Below are 23,833 nucleotides of genomic sequence, written 5' to 3'. Positions count from 1 at the left end.
ATGCATTAGCAGTCCTGGCATCCACCTGGTTATCGTTATGTTCTAGAGTTAATCTGATGGTGCTGTAACAAAACCTGCCAGAGCTGCCAGGATGGCTGCAGACTCAGGCATACCTCACACATTCACTTAGTTTGGATTTCTGGGGTTTCCTCTGCACCCTTCACTTCTTTAACACAGCTATGTATCTGGAGTGCACTCTTGAGGTAAGGGACAAATCCCACAAAAAACATATGTAGCTACCAGATCACAATGATTGTGGCACATGCCTTGTTTTGCAACAGCCACAAGCAAGCCCTGAGGTAAGGCCACCTCGATTCCCTATGCTGAATAGAGAAGCGTAACCTGGTAGGCTGTCAGAAACCTGGCCATGGCCATGGTGAGGGTGTTAAGGTGACTGGGATAAAATCCCTCTTCCCTCCCTTTTGAGTGCAGAAGAAAGCTCCTCCTGAGACAGAGTGCGGCTTAGAAATGGCTTCTCTCTTCCTCACACTTTTTCCCATCCCTCTGTGGCCTGCTGACTCTTGGAAGGGTTCCCACACATCCTTCCCCCTCCACAGGTCCCCACAGCTCCAGCTGCAATCAGACTTATGGTCTTCAGAGTTACTCTGAGATCTTGCAATGATGGGGAAAATGCTGGCAAAAAAAATCATGTTATATTACTATCATCATCATCAACATGCTGAAAGGTGCAGCTGCTTTCCCTTTGTCTATTAAAATTATTTCCGTGTTTTGTGCACAGGAAGCAGAGGAAAAAGTTGCACGACCGCCTTCGGCAGAGCCTGCGCTCGGAACGGAACAATGTGATGAACATGGCCAACGGGCCACACCACCCCAACCCACCACCGGATAACGTCCAGCTGGTGAATGTAGGTTTTACTGCCCACATTTCAGCCTAGGCTGCCAGTGCCACAGCAAAGCGTGCCCAGCAGCCTTTAACCTTCTACCTGCCACAGGCTTGTGACTGAATTCTCTTGGCTTTCTCCAGACAGAAACAATTAGGGGCTTTGCAAAAAATATGCAGTAAAATGAGATATGTTACTGCAAACAGCCAGTTTACTGGGGCATGCCACAGTGCTGCAGCTGTGCCTGTGGATCTAGGACACCAAAAGCAAGAAAAACACATCAGAAAAAAAATACTAATGGCTCTACAACAGAGTTAAGTGTTGTAGGGATCAATTGTTGTCAAACACACGTCTTGCTCTTCCTACTGCCCCTGGCCTAGGAATTGGTTTGGGGAGTAGGGACAGCCACCTAGGATCAGGAATGTGACATTTATGAGCAGGAGTAAAAGTCTGAATGAAGGTCTCACCTGGACAGTATCAGTGGCTGGGGAGATGGGACTGGGGCAGATACTCCACCAGCATCCCCCAGCCATTTGTCAGAACAGAGCAGAGAGTTACTCTTCGACTAACCCTTTGGCCAAGCCACTTGGCTTTAGAGGCCCTGCTCATACTGCCTGTAGCCGCTTCCTCCTCTCCTTCCCTTTCCCAGGGAAGCCTGGTGCCCATAGGGGACACTGCCTTTCTGTCACCTCAAGCTATCCCTGCTTTCCTATTCCACCATCGCTATACATATTCATGACAGCTCATTGCAGGGATGAGCCCTGGCTCTGGTAAGTCAATGGCAACACCTCCACTAACCGTGGTTAAGGCTAAGACATCTTTTCAGAAGAGCTCAGCTTTCAGTATTTCCCCTCAGAAGACCTAAATCCATGGTGGGATTTTTAAGAGAGGGGAAACCAGAAGCTACCACTGAGGAGAATGGAGAGTCCTACCAGCAACAGCATTGGAGGGGCTCCAGATGAAAGCTGTGCAGGAGGTTGGGCACTTCACACCTCCAGCCCCATCTCAGGAGGCTTTGGCCCATTCTGCAGAGCATCCCCTGATGAATAGGTCTGCCCTCATGCTGCATCCTTGGGCACTGAAAATAGCTATTTGCTACCCAGATTCTTATTCTGTAGGGAACAATTCCTACTGCTAACTATTTCTGTCTTCTGCATGAGAAATTAGGAATTTTGATGTATCAGGTAGTAAAGGGAGTGTTACCTTTCCAGGTCTCTATCCATGATGGCTTCTCCTTCCCTTGTTAAATATGTGTAATCATAGAATATCTCAAACTGGAAGGAACCCATGAGCATCATCGAGTCCACCTCTCTGGTCCTGACAGGACTACCTAAAACTAAACCATATGACTTAAGAGTGTCCTCCGGATGCTTCTTGAACTCTGGCAGGCTTGGTGCTGTGGCAATCCTGTTCCAGTGACTGACCATCCTCTCACTGAAGAACCTTTACCTCATGTCTGTTGGTTATAGCCTGCTAGGGATGCAGACCTTTACTAATTGCCTCATTTGTTTCCTCCTACTTTGAGTTTAGATGGGTATGTATGCAAAGGTGAACATGAATGTGCTCAGGTGTGTCAGTGTGGTTTCTGCCTGTATTTAAGTGACAAAGTTTGTGCTTTGGCCTGTGTAAAAAGCTACGACTGGGGGAGATGGATTGGAAATTATGTCTGCAAATGTGCTATGAATTACAGTTTGTAAACCTGAGGTTTGTCTGGGTTTTTTCAGCAGTACGTTTCAAAAAACGTAATCTCCAGTGAGCGTGTCATCGAGCGAGAAACAGAGACCTCATTTTCTACAAGCCACTACACCTCAACAACACATCACTCCGTGACAGTCACCCAGACACCCAGCCACAGGTACTGGAGGGGGAAAGCAAACAGCACCCGTAATAGCTGATCTGTTGCTGTTTCAAAACTGAAAAGATGTGTAAAAAAACAAACCCAGAAAAATCTATGCTCCCTTTATACTGTTTTCATTTTAAGACTAACAATATTTGATATCATGTCACCTAACTAATTATCTTTCCCGGAATTTACAAAGAGCGAGCTTTATTGACTCAATGGCATTCTAGTACTGTTACAGTGAATTCTAGTATATGCAAATTGCTAAATCAGTGACAGTTCTGGTGACTGGAAAGCCCTCCTTACCTCTGCTTTTATCCACACATGCAAAATCATCTTGATGCATGTGGATTCATACAAAACACTGCAGCCCCAGTTACCAACCTGAAAGTTACACTGCACATCCTGAGCAGCAACAGAGCCCTTCCTTTAGCCCTGGCTAAATTTCTGCTCATCTGCATTTGCCACCGCAGCACCCTCTCACATTTCCCTCCCTTCTTCTCCTTTCCTGGTTGCTGCTTTCCAGCTGGAGTAATGGCCACACTGAAAGTATCCTCTCCGAAAGCCACTCAGTGCTCGTCAGCTCCTCCATGGAGAACAGCAGGCACACCAGCCCAGCGGGGCCCCGGGGCCGCCTCAATGGCATCAGCGGGCCACGGGAAGGCAACAGCTTCCTCCGGCATGCAAGAGAGACCCCTGACTCCTACCGAGACTCTCCTCACAGTGAAAGGTAGGACACACCACATCATTGCTTTCAGCTGGCCAGGGCTGGTGTTCCCAGATGGCTTCAGAGCCTGGGCACACAAGAGGAAACGCAACAGTGCAGCTCTTCATGTAGGGCATACATCTCCTCATTTGTAAAGGTGGAGAGCTTGGTAGTAGTTTAAAGTCTACTAAAAGTATTTCTTCCCTTCTTACCTCTGCTGGTTTTATTCCTGATAGCCAGAAGTTCACATTTGGATAAGCTTCACTGAGGTAATTTGTTAGAAATTTCCATTGTAAAGTAAAAATGGATATTTGCCTAATTATCAGTTTCTTTGAAGAAGTTAGTGAGAAAACTGAGGAATTTTGTGAGACACAGAAGGTGTAGAGAAAGCAATGTATTGATCCATAAGAGGAGGGCACTAAGGACTCCTAAGCAGTATAGGAATTCTGCTGCCACCTACTTTCTTTCAGCTCCTATACCCATTATCTCCTTCAAAAATTCCACTTCATGCTTCATTAAATAAAAGCAAGGAACACAAAGTGCAAGCCAGAAGAACCCAGGTCATTATTAAATCAAGAGTAGTTAGAAGTAAAGCTGGCCAGGAGTTTTCCAACAAAGTAATCTTTTTCTCTGAAAAGGCTGGTTCATCAGTACGTAAGGCCTGCCTAGAAGTGCATCAGTTGCGAGAAAATTTTTACTGAAAAAGTCTGCTCAGCTTTAGGCTAGGATTTTATCTCAAGAGCATGGGATGGCCCCAGAGAGGCAAAAGAAAGATTGAGAAGAAACAATACATTTAAAGAGAGCTTTGCTCCCAACAATCAGAGGCAGAAGAAAAGAAAAACAAAGGGTTGCTGGAACAATTCCCTGAGCATGGTGAAATCGCAAGGGATTTGATCTCAGGGATGTCCATGATGTCAAAAATGCAGCCAGGCAATCCCCAAGGAGACTGAGTTGTGTAGGAGACAAATTGTGGTTTCCAGAAAAATGAATGTGCAAGTACAGCAAAAGCCATTTCTGTGGTACTCCCTTTGCTACACAAAAACCAACTGCTTAGCAGTGGGATAAGGCACTATGGTGAGTGGTCTCTGAATAAGGCCTATAGGACCACTAGGGATAGTGAACTGGTTCTCTCCTTTTAACAAAGTTATCTGTTATTTACCATGGAATTTAATTTCAGGATATGTGGCGCATGTGACATAAACAGCCATGGCCCCAAGCCAGCAGGGTACTTCAACAAGATTAACTTTTAATCATGCAAGTAGCCCCATTGAAATCAGTGGGATTACTCATGCAGGTAGACCTCAGTGTGTGCTTAAGTGCTTTGTTGGATCAGGACCTATAGCAGTAAATACTGCATTACCTCCTGCCGGGGAACTGTAGAGGATGCATGGCCACACACCCATCAATGGCAAGTACTACAGCTTATTATTTGGGCATCTGTGTGTAGAAGCAAAGATCATTTGTGCTGTCATCCCGCATTGCCTGGGACAGCCAAAGCATCATTCTGATATGACCTGTTTAGATTTTAGGCGGCAAAAAGGATTGTGTGCCTTCCCCTTCTGATGAAAAGAAAGAATGCATTTCATCAAGTATTGTGTTTCTTGAAGGTTATGCTACAGGTGAAAAGCAGCAACATTTCGGTGATAATTCACCAGGCGTTGATGGCCTAGCCTGTGCCTGAAACAACCATAAACTTGGAATGCAGAAGACAGTTCCCTGGGCATTAAATTAGGCCTCATCTGTTTTTGGCAAGCAGGAAATACATGGTAGATTATTTCTGAGATGGATTGCACGTGTGTGTGTGTATATAAGGGCGAAAATAAGAGTTATTTACAACTAAAAATTACTCTGAAACGTAAAGGTATGTATGAGCTGACAAATTATTTCCTGAAGGCATCAAATATTGCTCTGCAGTGAATTGGTAGATTAAGGCTGTGCTCCCTCCACCTTCCAGTCCCACAACTCCTTCACGATTTTGAAATTAAATAGAATAGATATTACAAGGAGTTCTTCTGCATTACCCCATCCTTTTGTTGAATCCCATGCCCTGACACCCATTTACATGAGCAGAAGACCCAAGCACCTATATTTTAGAAAGTCCCTAGCCATCTTACAGGAGGCAAGATCAAAAAACACCATCTGCACAAAAGGCTGGACTATGTGATGAAGTTGGCAGCATGTAACTGGTTAATGCTCGTTGGCTGGTTGTGGACACACTGTGGTCCCCTTTCACTAAGCCAGCGTGGTTTAACTCTTGTTGGCTGTGAAGCTGGGTCAATCTATTGCCTTTTAGCCTTCCTTTCAGGATGGGCTAGTTCTGTATGTGTTTGGCTCCTGTGCCTCAGCTCATGGACAACAGCTTGTTAGTACTGTCCCATTATGGTGTGGGGGAATACACCAGAAATGTGTGAATGCAAAACACAGTAACTTGACACTGACGGAAGTGTGCGTAGTACAGTGAACACATTTAGTTAACTTAGTGCATTAACTGAACCAGTTTAGCTAAAATCCAGTGTGTCAAAAAGATGTACATCCAACAGTGTACCAGCTGGGGAAGTAGAAAGGCTTCAGGTTTTCAGACAATGCCTATTTGAAAATATGAAAGGGATGAAAAACTCACTCATGGAAGGAAAAATAAAGAATTACTTCATTCATCCAATGCACAGGCCTATTAATTGCCCTCTGCTCTCACTAGCTACCAACTTGATTCATTCCCATGCATAATTCCAGTTTTGTTTTTCTTTCTCCTGTTCCTCAGTTGATGAAAATCAATGTGCCTCTACTGAAACCAAGTTACTCTACTACACATTGGTTCAGGATCTGTCCCAGTTTATCTTTTATCCAATAACTCGTGTTTTAATCAAGTGTAATATGTGCAACTGAGTCATAGATTGGATAAGAAAGTTGGGTTCAGATTTATTTTGGTAATTTCAGACTCAGATAAATAAATGACTAACAAAAAATGAAATAACTTCTATGGAGTTTAGAAAGATTTTAAATTTGGACACAGGTGAAATTCAGGCAGGTAAACTTAAGATAAGAATGAAACCAAAGCCAAACTATGCAAAACGTCATGCTGGGCACTGTGCCTTTGATCAAGCGGTTTCAGGCAGATCCTCCCCTGACGTGAGTCTGCATGACCTTATAGCATCTCATGGAGCTCCACTGATTCAAACCAGCTGAGACCCTCACATTTTTTGTCCTCGTTCTTTGGGACAAGCTCTGTACTGGCACCTGAGCTTTGTTTTCAGAAATCACCATTGACCACTACGCTTCCCACAGAAACTTGTGAAGGAATAGGGGCAAATTCTGCAGCGCAGTCATGAACTCTAGGCCAGACAGTCCTCTCTGTCAGCACTTGTTCCCACATGAGGACAAATAATGCTTCATGTTTCTTTGCAGATAGATCTGCAAGCCAGGGTAACTAGCATCCAAGGAGTGGAGCAGTACAAAGCTGCTGGGACAGTGCTGCAAATTCGCCTCTGACTACCCCCAGTGATTAAAATTAGCAGAATCTATATTTTGTCCAAACTTTGCTTTCCTCCTTAGCCTGAGACAGTCTGGTTGCCAGAAGAGGGTGAAGCCCCAAGAGGACTGTCCATCAGTTGCTTTTCTTTCTTTCCTCCTGTCTGTTTGTGTGCATCCCATGTTCTGGTCAAATCCTGCCAGAAGTGCAGCAGCGTTTTTCATTTTGAGAGAATACTTGCAAATGCATTTTGTTCCTGGCAGCCCCCCAGTCTCTGAATCCCATTCCTGGATTAATTCCAGGAATTTTTCTGGCAAATAATTTACAGCATCTACATGGCTTTTCTGAGGCGAAGAGACCTGGGGGCTTTGTTGTGCTCCTCCTGCTCTCAAACGTTTTTGCCCAGAGTCCCAGAAGTCAGCAGTTTTATAGGATTAATAGCAACAGAAAGGTTTCCTTGGTAGTCCTGTGTGAGGATGTTGGGGATCTTAAAGGATCCCTGCCTTTTCCCTCCCAGCCCACCTGAACATCTGTGTACCACTGCTCCTGCGCTCGCAACCTTTCCCCATCTCTTTTCTTCAGGTATGTCTCAGCTATGACCACACCAGCTCGCATGTCACCCGTCGATTTCCACACTCCAACTTCTCCCAAGTCCCCCCCCTCCAAAATGTCACCACCGGCCTCCAGCTTGACTGTATCCATCCCTTCGGTGGCAGTGAGTCCCTTCATAGAAGAGGAGCGACCACTTCTCCTGGTGACCCCACCACGGCTACGTGAGAAATATGACCACCACCTTCAGCAGTTCAACTCCTTTCACCACAATCCTGCCCACGAGAGCAACAGCCTGCCACCAAGTCCTCTGCGGATAGTGGAGGATGAAGAGTACGAGACCACGCAGGAGTACGAACCAGCACAGGAGCCTCCAAAGAAACTCACCAACAGCCGGAGGGTCAAAAGAACAAAGCCCAATGGCCACATTTCCAGCAGGGCGGAAGCGGACTCCGACACGAGCTCTGAGAGCAGCAGCTCTGAGACCGAAACCGAAGACGAAAGAATAGGCGAGGATACACCATTCCTGAGCATACCGAACCCCATGGCAACCAGTCTGGAGCCAGCCGCTGCCTACCGGCTGGCTGAAAGTAGGACTAACCCGGCGAATCGCTTCTCCACACCAGAAGAGTTGCAAGCAAGGTTGTCCAGTGTGATAGCTAACCAAGACCCTATTGCTGTATAAAACATAAAACACATAGAGTCACATGTAAAACTTTATTTTATATAATGAAGTATTCCACCTTTAAATTAAACAATTTATTTTATTTTAGCAATTCCGCTGATAGAAAACAGGAGAGGGAAAAAAAAAAACTTTTATAAATTAAATATACGTATGTACAAATGTGTTATGTGCCATATGTAGCAATTTTTTACAGTATTTCAAAAATGGGGAAAGATATCAATGGTGCCTTTATGTTATGTTACGTTGAGAGCAAGTTTTGTACAGTTACAATGATTGCTGTCCCATAGTATTTTGCAAAACCTCTAGCCCTCAGTTGTCCTGGCTTTTTTGTGCACTGCATTATAATGACTGGATGTATGATTTGCAAGAATTGCAGAAGTCCCTCTGGTCGCTTGTTGTAGAATCCCCAGATCAAAAAGCCCTGTAATGGCACTCCCACCCTACCAGAAACACAAACACAAACACATACTGAAAAAAAAGGGAAAAAAAAAAGCTGAAAGAAAAAAAATTTTCTTCTATAAGAAGTTTTATTTGCTTTCTGTATATGAAATCAGTTTTGTCTGCTCTCTGCCAGCCAAAAGGTTTGCTTCTTTGAGCACTGGGACAATAGTAGATCCAACAGCATGCTACTATTAATTACAGCAGGATAACAAAAAAAGAAAAAAAAAAAAAGCCAACCTGCATTAAATAATGTTACTTATAGAACAAAAGTAATACTGTGATTTTAAACCAAATATATTATTAATCAGAGGTCAGCTTGTAATCACTAGGAGCTGCCATTTCATTATTTTCCAGATATTAATTGTTCTAGTTATCCCTTAGAAAATGGGTTTAGGTTAGCTGAGGCTTTGAACCCAATACTCTATTTAAAAAAAAAGGAAAAAAAAAAAAAGAAAAAAAAAAAAGAAAAAAAAAAGATTTATATTAGTTTAAGTTAATGGGGCAAATATAATAGCAGATATCTGTAACCAAGCAAGAAAGAGATCTAGCTGGAAAACAAATGCCACTAAAAAAAGTGCAATCAGTTTTCACTTCTCTTTTTTAATGTTGATTTCTAATAGGTGATTTATCCTTTTGTTTCCCCTCAACTTTCTCTTTTTCTTCTCCACCTCAGAAGGAACCCTGACAAGCTTCTAGCAATACCTTGTTAGAGTTGCTGTTGGAGTGAGGGTTGCTCTTGGACACAGAAAATACTTTCAGGGAAGAACTGATTTGCTGAATGGTGAAAAAGTATAAGCAAGTAGGAAGGATGTAGCCGAAGTATGGAGTATGGAGTTCATTTCTATTCTCCTTTATTGACTCCATTATTTGGGTTGAGAGAGGCAAGGCCAATGCAAAGCCCATTTATGAAGGCAAGCACACCATGTGGGTTACAGCCGTAGTGTGAGTGGCTATTTGCTCTCAGTGTTTCTATAGCCAGTGACGGCCTTGAAGTCTTTGTCTAGGAATGAACAAGGATGCTGTCAGTGCTGAAGCTGTTGCATCCGTTCAGACAGAAGCAAGTGGCCTCTTTTGCACTGAATTCCTATCAGTTTAGTCAGGGTCACTCTGCCTCTTCTCTTCTTTTGATTTTTGTTATGTGTTCAGTTGGCACAGCATAGACTCAGGATTGATTTGGAAAACAAATGTTTTTCCTAGACTCCGGGGATTCTGAAAATGAGAACATATGTTCTACAGGTATTACTGGACTCTAAATAACAGCCATGTCAAGAGAAAAACAATTTCAGCCAAAATGCACTCATCCTTTGGGCCACATGTTGGTCCCAGTTAAATGAAGAGAATAAGTCAAGGAAATTTTGTGAGATGTAGACCTGAGGAACTAAAGTCTTGACTCAGTAAATTGTTCAAGCATACGCTTATGCTAATCCCAGCAAAAGTTATCTTCAGCATGTGCTAGACTCCCATTGATGCATCCAACACATGCATAAAGTTAAGCATGCGCGTAAGAGTTTCGCTGAACAAGGTGTCCTATTGATTTGAGACCTGAAAGCAAAGTCTAGTAAATGAAGCTGTTTATTTGGATGATGAAAATCCCTGAGCTGCTCACTGTATAAATCAACCACATCACATTAGTAAGAACATGGGTGAGTCAACCTGACCACCAGATTCAGCAGGAAAAGAACAAAAAAACATAATACAAGATGAAGATGATGACGAGGTTGTACACGAGAATGTTGGTGGTAGAAGCAAAAGGCTAGGAATCTAGCTAGCTTTGGGCTACGTGGTGGCTGAAATAGCACTGCTTATTTGAGAAGTCTATGGGAGATGGCAAAGTTTGTCAAATACATACTGTCTGGACTTAAGTCCCCTTTGCCATTTTTTCCCTAGCTGGCATGTACTTGAACATACTTTGCCTTTGCAGACCAAAACAAAACCTCTCTGCAAATTCTAGATACCATACACTCATTTTCATCCCTTTAGTCATGCCTATTTATCTGCAATCCCATGCAGCAGAACATCCACCTCCCCAGTAACTCTGCAACTCAGTAGTACAGAGTGCCAGGTGGGCTTTCCTGATGCAGACCACCAGTTTCCAAAGGATTTGCACCATTCAGTTTCCAGAGGCACTTGAAAATCTGTCCTTTCAGTAAGGTGTCTGATACTGCAAAGATCTTACAGGACAGACAAGACAGAAAAAGGGTGGCAGAGGAACAAGAAATTTGCCCCAGAATCGCCCATCTTAGTAGCAGAATAGAGATTATAACACAGGTCTTCTGTTATCTCCTCCAGTACAGACCGCCCACAAGGCCAGCTCTCATTGAAGTGTCTGTGATAGCCCAGACAGATTAATCAAGATGGAAAGAGAACTTGCTTTGAAGTGGAGTAAATAATTTGGCTTGTAACACTGATTATAGAGGGCCAGTATAAAACTGGAGCAATGGCATGCTTGGGAGCTGTATATGTGATATTTATTCAGTGTAGGTCTAAGGGAAAATGTCACACCTTTTCTGTTGCAGTGCCTCGAAGTGAAAGTGGTATGCAGTCCCTGCTCCTTGGTACATATAGTAGTGTGTTTTAGGGTAAGCATGAAATTAGGCTGGGGTCTTCACATGGACCTAAGAACAAGAAAATACAATTGGGGATATGGCTGCCTAAGCCCTTAGGTCTTTGGGGAGAATCCAGCCTTTCAGCACAATTCATGCAACAGCGAGTTATGGGAGTTGCCCTGGCTTGGCACTCACAGAAGCAGGAGCAGGATGTAGCCCCTCACCTGTGGACTTGCTTTTAGCGCAAGGGTGCTTTCTGTCAGTCAAGTCCACACCCTGAAGTTAGCAAGTCTACATGGCCACAGGTTCTGCTGGCAGGCTGCAGCCAGCTCCTGCTGGCCAAGGGGCTGGAGACTGCAGCAGCATGGAGCAGAGCCAGCAAGTGCCTACGGGAAAGGCCAGCTCCCCTGTTGGGGATATTCGCTTCATTACCCAGACCTCTGAGCTAGGCAGTCCCAACACCCTTGGGCCATGACTGTGTAACCCATGCCAACTTTTGTCTGAAAGTCATGGCAAGGAGAAACATACTTTGAAGAGGAGGGAAATATTCCAGTGATGGAAGAGTTGTTCAGATTGTCCTGGTTTCTTTCCATGTCATTTACCTTGAGCCATGAGTTTTCTCTGTGTATGTGTTTATATGCAGGAATTACTCCAGGATAAAAGGCTTCCTTCAGGGGTGTATAGCTGGAATATGTTGTGCACAACCTGGTACAGCCTGCCTGTTCAGCTGGTGTAAATCATTACAGCTCCACAGAGGTTCGCATGTAACAGAGAAAAATCTACTCCCTTCTCTTGGCCCAGCTATTCCCTTCCTCACTTGAGCCACCCCAATACCCCCAGGTTTAAGAGATCAATCACTGCCTTTATCAGGGAAACAGGAAAGCTCTCTTTCCAGTCCTCAAAAACAACGCTACATCTCCCTGCTTCTCTCACACACATTGCAAGCAGTTTCCTGAGCATCCAGGATAGCAAACTTGTGTCCCTTCAAAGGACACACTTCTCAGCCTGTTGAACACTTCTTGGCCCTGCAGTGTGGCTACTTAGGATCAGCTGGGACTTACTTCTAGTAAGAAACAAAAAAAGCACCTATGAAATGCTGCAGAGAAGGGCAGACAAAGAACATGGCCAATTATCATCATTTGTAATTCTCTATTCTATTGTAAATACATCTTGTACATACTTGGATGTTTTCATCATTTACTGTCTTTATGGATTATGTGTTAAATCAGACTTTCTTAGTTTATTGTGTAACACTGTAAATAACATAACATCCTTTATTATTTATACATAGGCATCTAACATGCGGAGAAAGTTATCCTCATATTATTTTAAGATATATGTCAAAAATATGTTGCATTTTTCTTTTTGCTTTGAAAAAATTGTAATATATCCTCTTTTTCCCCTCTTTTCCTTTAAAAGAAAAATGAATGCTAATTTATTGTTCAGGAGAGAAAGGGGATGTAACTGAAAGGCAAACTGTTCAAAGAACATGCTATGGAAGCCACAAGCTACTGATAAACTAAAGAATTTATTATCCCAAATACAGCAATAAGTAATTGTTGATTTATTAAGGTTTTGTTATTCATTTTCAGTAAAAGAGGTGCTGGATTAAATTGTTTATGTGTTCTACTGGCCCAGCTGCTCAGCAGACTGTGTCAGGTCACTAGCCACCATCTTTCTGGATCCAAACACTGTTGTAAAGGTCTTGTTCTGTCTTTGTGGGCTACTGTTCCCTGAATTTTCTGACTTGTCCCTATGGAGGTCTCTGGCAGACACTCTTGTTCCTAGGTGAAACATTTTTAGTTTCTTAAATTAGGCTTATTAGCTCTACCTTGACTATTACTGCTCAAGATGGATGGGGGCAGACACAACACAGTCTTGGGGCTGTGAGAGCCTGCTCTACAAAAATGTCACCCCACTGGTCAGTAACAGTCAATAAAGTAAATTACATACTAGGAATTATTAGATGACATCACCATGCCACTGTATAAATTCATGATTTGTACAGATCTTAAATACAATGAATGGTCCTGGTCTTTTTGTCTCAGAATAGAAATAGTATAATGGGGAAGGGTTTGGGGAGCAACATGGATGAACAAGTGTCTGGAGCTGGTGAGGTCCAGGGGGCACTGAGTAGGCTGGGACTCATTAGTCTGGATGAAAGGACAACTGAGGGGAGATATCACAAAGGTCTATGGGAACATAATCATCTTGTAGAGGGTAGGAAAGGACTGGCTGTTCAGTACCTCTTCTTATACAAGAAACTGAGTTATCAGTCAAAACTACTGGCCATCATATTCAGAAATTTATGGCTCTTCATGTGAGGGGTAAGGAACTTGGAGAATGCATTGTTGCAAGAGGTTGTGGATTGTAAAATTTTCCATGGGTCCAGATCTTAGGCAGTAATCTAATGAGAATTACTAAATCTTTGGAAACCACATCAAATATGGGAAATATCTGAACTGAAAACATGGGGAGGTTGTATAAGGTAAAATATCATGTAATCTTGCCCTGCTCTTACCCCTCTTCACCTATCTGCCACTCTTGGAGAGAGGGCTGTGCAGATATCTGATCTGGCTGTCGTTACACAACATTAGTATGTAAAGTCATTTGTTGTTGGCAAGCATTAAATAACAGGAGGAAAGCTGGGAGTGAGCAAAGGAGGGAGGAATGCAACAAATACATCTTGGATGTGTTTCACGTCCATTTGTTCCCAGGCCTGGTAGAAACACATAGGTCAGATTCCTTCCACCTACCTATAGGTACTGAATGAGACGCCCAACTGAGGAGGGATAGAGGAACAGAAGGATAGAAGAAGGGAGGGAGGGAGGGAGGGAGGGAGGGAGGGAGGGAGGGAGGGAGGGAGGGAGGGAGGGAGGGAGGAAGGAGTATGGGTTTTCTGTCACCCTCCCTACCCCATTCTCAACACAGACAATGAAGGCCTTGTAGGCCAGTCAGACCTCAGGACAGGTTCAGTTCCCTTCTGATAACTTCCCTGTCTTACCATTGCATGCAGAGGGGTGCTGTAGCTGGGAGTCAGGGTGCTCAGGCTATTTGCCTCACCTGAATGTCTTAGTTGGGTGGGGCCTTGTCACCTCAAAGCAAGCCCAAGCCAGCATCCCATTGCACAGTATTACTTTTTAGGAAAGGAATATGTTCCTCCTATATTCCATTGCAGGGTGTTGAAATGGGAATGGCTTGCTCTGAGAAGACAGTCTCCTACTCAGGCATCCCCACTGGCCTTTCTTGGGTGGGAGAGGAAGGTAGAGGATTTCTGAAGCAATTAAGTACCACAAGAACCACTCAGAGTCATGAGGTCTAAGGACCTCATATCCCATTTGACACAGACCAGAGTGCTTTAGGGAACACATCCTTGTGTGTGCCAAATGACCATCCTTTCAAAAACATTGTTTGTCACTCTATTCTGTCTTTATCCTGTTGTCTCTCTCTGCCAAGCTACTGCCTCTGCACTTCTCCACAAGGTCTGGAAGCAGATGGCCTCAGGGAACACTACAGGAAAAGCAAGCAAACCCTTCTCATTTCTGCAGCCCACAGCTGGGTATGCTCTCAGCATGCCAACTCCACCCAGTTATGAGCACATGATTTGGATGACGCATTCCCCAAGTTAGTTCTTTCTGTCTCAGCTACAGCTGATGGGGAGAAAACTGTCTCAAATGCCTTGAGATATTGCAGCTAGTTGCTGATGTTTAACCTGTGTAGCCCAAGCAAAGCAACATGGACTGTACTCAGGTTATGAGCCAGAGAGCTCTTCTTTAGTCACAACAGACACTTAACAATGGCACTGGGAATGCTTCAGAGCTAAATCTCAGTTTACCATTCAGAAAAAAGGCACAGAGACTTGGGATTTCCTGATCCCAGAGTGTTTCTTATACCTGATGCTATGACCTTTTGCTGGAGTCATTACAAAGTAGCTCTTATTAGGAAAGTCCTACTGATTGTAAAATTATTCCCCATGTTTCCACACTAAGTGCGGCAGGACAAATGTCACAAATCACCCTGATGCCCCCATTTCCACCCATCAAGACAAGGTTTTAAGGAAAGTTCCACATCTCCCAGCAAGGAGGACATGGAACATGATCAGGCCCATGCATATCTTGGAAGGCTGCCATGTCAATGGAGTTGAGGACAGTGTGGCTCTCTCCACCAGTGGGTATTTAGAGCTCTGCACTTTCTAGGCGTTGTACAGATTGTCTGAGCCTGAGACACAGCCATCAGTATGAACAGAATGAATTCCCCTTGAAAGCTAGACCTCACTCTCTAAGCCCTTATGCCCAGGAGGTAACCTAGCACCAACTTTAGTTGGAAGCTGAACTTTTAACATAAATGACAGCTGCTGAGGTTCCATTTTGTTTCTTCCCCTTGGGAATAGCAAGAGATTTCTGTGCACTGGATGCAATGCCCTGGGAACTCAGGAGAGAGGAACCCTTGTGGCAGTGCATAGAAACCACCCAAAATAAGGCCAGGTCTCCTGATGACAGCAACAGAGGAGGTGGCAAGGGAGTCATTGCAAGGTTACATGCTCATCAGTTGGTGGGGAATACAGTGATTGTTAACAACTGATTAAATCATTACTCTGGTAATGGCCAATTTGGAACCAAGCTTCTGAAGCTAAATATTGTGTGGGAGGTATTTTAACCTACCCTGCATATTACTACAGAGAATTGGGTGATGTATTCACTATGTGTGCACACACATAGTGTCTCCCAATTTGCTGTAATGATTTCCTGATGTTCAGTGCATGCTTAGCGACAGGAAAGGAAAAATGCCTCAACAAGGCCATTCAGCAGCTGCAAAATTGCCTGCATCCAAGAGGAAACACCTTTTGCACAGTGGAGAGGAAAAAAATGAGGGTGGTATTTGACCTGTACGGCTCTGAAGAGATGGAAAGGGAATGCTTCTTGTTTCCCCAATTGGACAGACTGGATCACAGCTTGCAGAGGAGCCTTCACAGGGCCCAACTGAGAAGGGACTGGTAAGGTGGAAGACTGAGGGGACTCAGACTAGGGTCAAGGGTGACAATGTGTCTCTCATTTCATTGAAATAACCCTAGACACAAAGGATTCATCCCAAAGAGAAAGTTACTGAAGATGCCCAAGTGATGGGTCCTCTGTACGTGGCAAAGAGAATCTCCAAAAAGCAATTCTTGTCACAAGTTCTGGCTTTTGTGAGTTTCCCATCTTATGCACCGCTTTCATACCCCAAAGGCCACAAAGCTGAGGGTGAGATGAGTCAGATCCTCCACAGAAACAGACAATAATCTGCTGAATGTATATGAGGAGACTCGGACACCTGTGCCTTCAGCATCATTCCTGGAAAAAGCAATGGGAACCACTAGGGCTGTGAAAGCTGTAAGCCAAAACTATAGGAAATAAAGGCTACTTACATGAATGCCACAGTATAAATTTGGGACCCTGCAATTCAGCACCCAGTTCTAAAATCATCTGCTAATAAAAGCTTTAGAGAACAAAATAATACTGTCATAGAGATACATGAACCATTTCGATCATTAAAAAAAAGTCCTGTAATTCTAACATCTTAGCATCTGCACATACTGTCATACCATATTCAACTAAAACATGCAATATTTAGCTGATGGCTAATGATTATGAAATAAAGCTTAAAGTAATAAAACTCCAGATAAGAACTGGCAGACCACAGCTATCTTGTGTCAGTTTCATAATCAGCAGCTCAATTGTCGTGGTACTAAATCACACATCCTGGGTCATATCAATGAAACAACAGAAAGGAACTCTTATACTTTAGTCCCTATTACTTCAATCTCCAAGTGCCAACTTCCTTCAAATAGGACTTACATGGCCTATTACAAACAGGTTTACCAAATCCAAAGAGTAAACTGTGATTACTGTAGTCCGGGTAACAGATTAGAAGGCCAGGTAATCTGAACTCCAGGTAACAGTATTGTCTTCACGGTAATTTTCTTTCCTTTATTTGGCTGCCCAGTATAGTCCAGACCCTGTCTGAATATTTCTGTGCCCCTCATAATTAGTTAAAATTGCAATACTAGGACTTCAGACGTGGCAATCGTGGTATTTTTGGTAAACTTCACTTGGTGCCTTACAACTTCATTTGACTGACAATCGCTCTACTGGCTCAGCAGCAGAACAGCTCTCAGCTTGGTCCCTAGATGATCGCAATAGGTTCTCAGCTGCAGAACAGCACACTTGCTGCTCCTTCTTTGATACTTAACCAGGATCACATCATCAATGTCAGCACGTAGTTCCAGGGTGTTCTTTAGAAATATTTTTGGTTGAAGATCTGAAAGGGCTGAGTTTGCCTGTTTCCCACCACCTTCCCAGATGCATGTGCCGCATCTTTCAGATTTGAGGAAATTGGAAGAGCTTTCAGGGGGAAGCAAAACAAAGAGGATGCTATGGAGTTCTGTCTCAGGAGTAAAAGATAAACAATTTTGCCATCAAGTCCATATTTAGCTTTGTTACACTTACCGAGCAAGGTATTATTCATCACAAACTGCAGTGATGGGAAATCTGCCATACTGCCTGAGGAATACAGTGATGCTGAACTTCAGTGCAGAGGCTCAAAACCCCCTGCAGTTAAGGAGTGGCACCCAGGGACCTGGCTGACCTGGGAGCTCCAAAAGTATTCAGAGCATTTCTCTAATAAGGCGGCCATCTGAGTGCATTGCAGTGCGTCATGCTCTAGGCATGTGTGGAGGTTTCAAAGGTCAGCCATACTTGGCTGCAACTTTCTTTCAGGGGTGTTAAGTGCTCCCAGACTGGCAGGGAAGCCCTTTGGCTTGAAGACACCTATCCAGGGCTTTCTTCCTGAAGCCAGTGAAGAGACCCAGGATCTCAGCAGTGCTTGTTCCAACCCAGACGAAGAAACAAATGCATAGCTTGACTTTCTATATGTTGGCCTGAAACCAGACACTGTGTCAATAGATTGCTATGACAGCTATGGTAGTGAGAATTACTTCAGAACAGAGGCATCCAGTGAGTTAGAAGCTGAACAATCTCTTGCACCAATAAGCAAACGTTTTCCCTGATTTCTTGGACGGGTAGTGGGTGGGAGCTGAGATGGTCAAGTGCAACAGAAACTTTCAGCTTCCAATGCCTGGGGGCACAGACAGCACTTCAACAGTAGATGCCCGCACCCTCTACCAACGTGGGGCCTCAGCTTGCACCGTGCAAGCTGGAAATGCACTGCAGGCTCTGCAGGAGAGGAGAACAGCTGGTTTAAGTGGTGCTATTTCTTGGTGGCTAGGGTTGAGACAACAAGGTCACAACCATTCTTGTACATCCAAGCAGTGACATGAGTGTCCAGTGACTGTAGTTCTGTAACCAGCTGTCCCATCCACCTGTAGACAAACATCGTACCTATGTGGCAAGAACTTGCTGGATGTTATCCCACGCAAGCCCATGCAAGATGTTTATTTTGCATAAATCATGTAACTGCACTCATTCAAATGTAAACTCTCCCAGGGGACTCACCTAGTAACTCTAAAAGGTCTGATCTCTCTGAGAGTCCCCAAGACTTTGCAAGCTTGAAACCCTCTAAGCAGAGTGGATGGCCCCTTCACTGCTGAAGGCAAGGTAGCAGTGACAGCAGAGAGCCTAGCATGCGCAGGGCCACATGGCTACTTAGCTAGGCTTCTGTAAAGATTCTGAAGTGCAGATCAAGCTCTCTGCTGTGATAGTTAACATTGATCTGCCAACTTGCCGTTTCCAGGAACTGCTGAGCTATCTCTATGGCTAAACATAGTGATCCTAACACCCACTCTTGAACTCAGACTAGAAGATTACCCACCATCCCTCTCCCCAAGATATCTGACTCAGGCTGTCGAAGTACAAAATGACCCATGTCATATATGGATCCTGCCTCTTGGGCGAAATTTCTGGAGAAACACCTGAGGTCAGTTTTTGTAGGAAGGGCTTGGGAAGTACAAAAGCTCTAAAGTAGTTAGGCAAATAGAATCCTGCTTATGAATCATTAATGTTTTCGTGCCTCCCCACAGAAGTTGTTGCTCACTTTTAATATAGAAATGAAGATAACTGGGTTAAATGCAAGAGCCTTTGCCCATTCCTTTCCCAGGAGAAACTGTACTGCTTTCCTTGGTCTTTGTGAGTAATGACTTGCCTGAAGGAGAAAACCTTTTACAACAATTGGAGCCCTCATTTGCATGTGCTGATTAATCTCAGTATCACCATAGTTTGGTTGTGCAGATGAGCACTCTGCAGCTTCTCAAAAGATAACAAGTGTTCATGCTTTCATTCACAAAGCTGCAAAGGATTGGCACCGGCATGAATAACCGCTTTGTTAATAGCACTTTGCTAATACAGCGACTGGGATTAAAAATAGGATTGCTGATGCTATTAATGTAAGTGACAGTGATAATGTCACAGTGCTGTATAGTATGTAACCTTGTAACAGCTGAAGTTTGTTACCACTAACATACTTCTGGGTTCTCTCTCACCTAATTTGCAGGAAGTTTCAGCTGGAAATGGCATATGTTCAGAGTACGAAATACCAATCCCATGCAATGCCCCAGTTCTTGGAAGGACCTTGGAACAAAAATGCATCTGAGCCTGGTGTCATTAATATAAAAGGAGAGGAAAATGTCTCAAGGCCCCTGCTGGCAGCTGAAACACAACAAAGCTCTTTGGAGTGCTCAGTAATATAGTTTGGTCTTGTTCCATGATGGCTGGTGCTCAGAAGATGACTTTAGGGTGCATGTGAAATAGGCCATGACCAGCTTCAAAGATGGGAAGCAAAAAGCATCTCTCTACTGCTCCCATTTCCTGTGGACTGGCTAGTAAGTCTGCTTGGACATCTCCATGTGGAACAGGGCAAGAGTTGACCGACAATGAGTGTTTAAGTCCTTTGGGAAGGATGGCAGGAGCATTTCAAAGGGCATAACTGGGAAGGGGTGGCATAAATTTCTTGCTAATGAAAGGGAACAAGAATTCAGCATTGCTATAACACTTAGGAACACCCCACCCTTGTTAGGGACAGCACCGCAGGCCTTTGGGCTGAATAGCTGGGAGTTGCAGCTCTGCTTTAAGCCCATGCATGGTCCCCATCTCCCTGACACCTACATGCTGCAGCCAGAGTGCAATGGCCAGGGACAGGACAAGCGCTTTGATTAGTTCACGGAAAGCTTATTCTAGAGAGACTGTGCACAGCGGTCATCTTTCTTGCATCCCCTAAGTTAACAGGAACACCTGCCTGGCCGTCAAGAACAAGTACTAAGAGGATAAAGAAAACCATATAGGACTGCTAAATTATCTAGCTTCATAAGGTCTCAGGCTGTTGTTGAAGAAGCCGACAGTACTTGCTTCTCCATTGCAAACAACTGTGCACAGTGGCTCGGAACAGACCACTAGAAGTTACCCCTGTGCAAGCAGGGCTGGAGGAAAATAAACATGAAATAAATAGTGCTGTTCAGTCAGCAAGGGAGTCTGCCACAGAGCAGAGAGAGGTCTGCTTGCCTCCTGACAAGCTGAGACCCTCCATGGCAAAAACTAAATGACAATGGATTTCTGCAGTTACCAGCAGTACAATTCCAGAAACTGAAGCCTTTCCTCATTTACTCTAAGGACGGAGGAAGAGTGACTTAACTAATAGGCTGGGGCATGTTTATGTGGTCATCTCAGGCATTGGGCCAATTAGCAGGTCTGTGTGATGTCTGAATTATGCTCATTAGAGCATTCTTGCATCCTCACTGCTCTGACTTTTCCAAACTTCAGAGTAGAAACACACCGGTCTTCCAAAACAGCACATAAATGCTGAGCCTAATCCCAAGTCTGATGTTTGTCCTGGTTACTGTGTGTCTAATTCTACTCTGGCCTCAGAGAACAAAACCACAAACTGTTAGAAAACAAAACTCTGCTTCTCAACCCAAACTGGGACAAAGTTTTGCCTTTTGGTCTTTTCCCCATCTAGTTCTTCTCCGAGATGACAGATCAACTCCTGGGTGGCTGCAGCCAGGGCAGCTTCCCATAGCAACATTGTTCCTTTCTTGCCACACTTCATCCAGCTGCACAGCTTTTCGCTTGCAGAGAACTGAGAATTTTCTTTCTGCAGAGGGGTTAGCGGCAGATGGGTTAACATTTTCTCCCTGCCCCACAGGACCGTGTGGGTTGGTAAACTGGCCCATATTTCCTGTGTCCACCAGGTACTGAACAAGTCCCTTCTCACAAGAAGGTCACCAGGAGCATTTATGTCTGATACTAGCTGTCATAGCTATAATTTCTAAAAACTGTATCTCCCTTAAAAATCCAACCCATGTAAGGTCACAAGCTGGGGAGGGTACCCTACAGCTCTGGCACTCTATTGCCTCCCTATCTTGCTCTGCACCAAATGGAGCTGAAAGTCCCTTGTTCCCTGTTACAACATTTTGATTGAAAATATATCTAAAAGTTTGTCACTTGCAACTGCACTTAGAAAAAGAAAATATAAAGGGCTTAAAAAATGTTGAAATACATCGTCTGGCTTCTTTTTTAGTTGATGGCGCTGAGTTACTTTCTGGTTTTTATGCAGTGGGAGGAGAAATAAAACAGACTTGTGGAAGTGGGAAATAGCCTAAGCAAGGCAAAAGTCAAGAAGGTTAATTAATTTTTTTTTCAGTCAACTTGTGCTTTGAAGTGCAGCCCCCCAGAAAATAATTTTCTGGATGTGTAGATGATGTTGCTGTAGGGAACAAGCGTAAGCAACGAATTTGAACAGATTTTCGGTCTCACTTTAATGCTGATCTCTTCTATCCAGTGCTACTGGTGCATTAAAAAAGCCCTGGTAGGGGGCAGGCAAAGTCAATTTCACATTAAGAGCACTGAAGGCTAAATGAACACAACAGGAAAGGGTTTCCAGAAGTTACAGACAAAAATATGGACAAAAGGGAAACCACGGTATAGTTTAAGTTGCCCTTTAGGGTAACTATGTTCCTATAGTCCCTTGATTTTGTCTTCTGCAAGGAAGTACCAGTGTTTGAAGAGTGTCAGATTATTAATTTTGAAATTAAAGGGATCTGGGGAAAAAAATCAGTGAGATCTCCAATGTTTTACCTAGTTACCAGCTATAATAAATGTTTTCTTCTGTGTATTCTTCAAGTGGCACAGTCCCAGCTGCTTAAATGCGCGCATACCAAGTCATGGGCTGTGCAAATTGTTCAGTGCTCAACCCAGTTATGCTTTGGCCATTATCAAAGGTCTGCCTGCTGCAAGGTCTCATAAAAAAAGACATGCTTAAAGGAGGCAATGAGACTGTGAATGTAGCTGCTAGTCTGTTTAGTCACGTCAGCTATCTCAGGCTGTTCTACAGCAGGCAAGAAAAATTGGTTTAAGGGCACTGACTCAGCTTCGGCCAAGGCATCTCCTCTATGACCTAGCTGGAAGGGTTAAATTCAATTATCTCCTTGAAATATGCAATTACTTGTTAGGCATAACTCTTGACCATGGTATAAGGAGGGGTGGATCTGCTTCATCCAGCTGCATGCACTGTGCTGTTTTGTCTCTGCCCACACTTGCTCTCTCTCTGAGGGACTCCAGGATGAGGCACTTAAAGTGGATGGGAATATTCCCTTCCAGCCTTGAAGAGACCCAGGTTTATTCAAGGCAGACTGACTACAGCCAGCTACACTTTTCATCCCTTCCAGGTCTAGGCCACCAGTTTATAGATGACAACACTATGTCATCTGGCTCCCAGGCTGCTGTATTTTATGCAGGACTGCCCATAGAGGCCATCTTAGCCTCAGAGGGTGAAATTTGAGGTCACCTTTTGGATCAATCACACTACTGTCCTAAGCTGGTGCCTGGGAGACAAATACAGCAGGCAAGACTGGTGACACCACCCAAATGTGGCTCTGAAATGGACATTGTACAGTAAAGAAGTGAAAAGATAGGTGTACTGGCCAGATGGAAGACACAAACCCATAAATAAAGGCCAAATGTCTCTTGTGATGTTGACAAGCCAGAAGGGCAAAGAAAGAGGAAAGGTGGAAGCCTTTTGTCCACCACAACATCAGGCTGGTAGGAGTGGAGTCTGATTAGGTCACAAACTTCTGCCAGTTTTACCCTGCCTTTGGGGTTAGCTGTGAATACCTTGCACATTGAAGAACTGGACTTGTGCTTGCGTGTAAGGCATTTATCCAATATTGGCCATTTTGTGCAGCCCAGAGTATCAGATAGAGTATGTGATCGTAGGTGTGATCATAGGTATGAGATCTAGGTGAAGGAGACAAACATGAACTAAGTTGTAGAGGAAATTCTTATCTGTTCCTATTCCTCAACAAACCTATCTTTAATTCCTTCTTTCAGGATGAGACCTCTCCCAAAACTGGACACAATCTTTGGTTTCAGGGGTACAAAAGCATCTACCTGCTTGTGTGACTAGCATTTTTATGGGTGTCTAAGAGTGTTAACAGAAGCACAGCATATCTGTTTACACTATTTCAGCAGCTAGGGGAGTTACATACAGTGTCAGATATTTTTCAGATTAGTCCTTTTAGCAGCTGATAACATATGGACCTGAGCTGAAATGCTATGATGTAAGCCATGCAAGACACCCGCAAGGCAAATTAAGCAATAACATGCTTGATGCTCTGCCATCATAACAAACTGTGTTTCTTTCTAAGCTGTACACAGTGGGGAGAGGTAATTCCTCCCCTTCACTCTCCTCCCATTCACCCTCAGGCACAAGATGACAGATTCTGTGCTAAGTACCTCGGGCTGCTTTGTATGGCTGAGGGTACCAGCTGTCCTCCT

At 44.0% G+C, this 23,833-nt stretch overlaps 1 protein-coding gene across 12 annotated transcripts in view; it reads left to right on the top strand.

The window, feature by feature from the left end:
- Positions 1–12,642, top strand: part of NRG1 (neuregulin 1) — a 183,960-nt gene extending 171,318 nt beyond the window's left edge. For 10 of the 12 annotated variants that reach the window (XM_075080078.1, XM_075080075.1, XM_075080073.1 and 7 more), the window contains 4 exons: positions 740–866; positions 2,567–2,697; positions 3,209–3,412; positions 7,437–12,642. In XM_075080078.1, the coding sequence (XP_074936179.1) occupies positions 740–866; positions 2,567–2,697; positions 3,209–3,412; positions 7,437–8,088 (1,114 nt within the window). In that variant the 3' untranslated portion in view covers positions 8,089–12,642. The remainder of the gene's footprint in view (positions 1–739; positions 867–2,566; positions 2,698–3,208; positions 3,413–7,436) is intronic. The other 2 variants (XM_075080072.1, XM_075080068.1) reach the window with 1 other exon arrangement.
- Positions 12,643–23,833: the final 11,191 nt, after the last annotated feature.

Source organism: Phalacrocorax aristotelis, chromosome Z, assembly GCF_949628215.1.
Source record: "Phalacrocorax aristotelis chromosome Z, bGulAri2.1, whole genome shotgun sequence".
NCBI lineage: Eukaryota > Metazoa > Chordata > Aves > Suliformes > Phalacrocoracidae > Phalacrocorax > Phalacrocorax aristotelis.
Note: the sequence above shows the minus strand (reverse complement) of the source record. Positions and strands in the feature narration are given on the sequence as shown.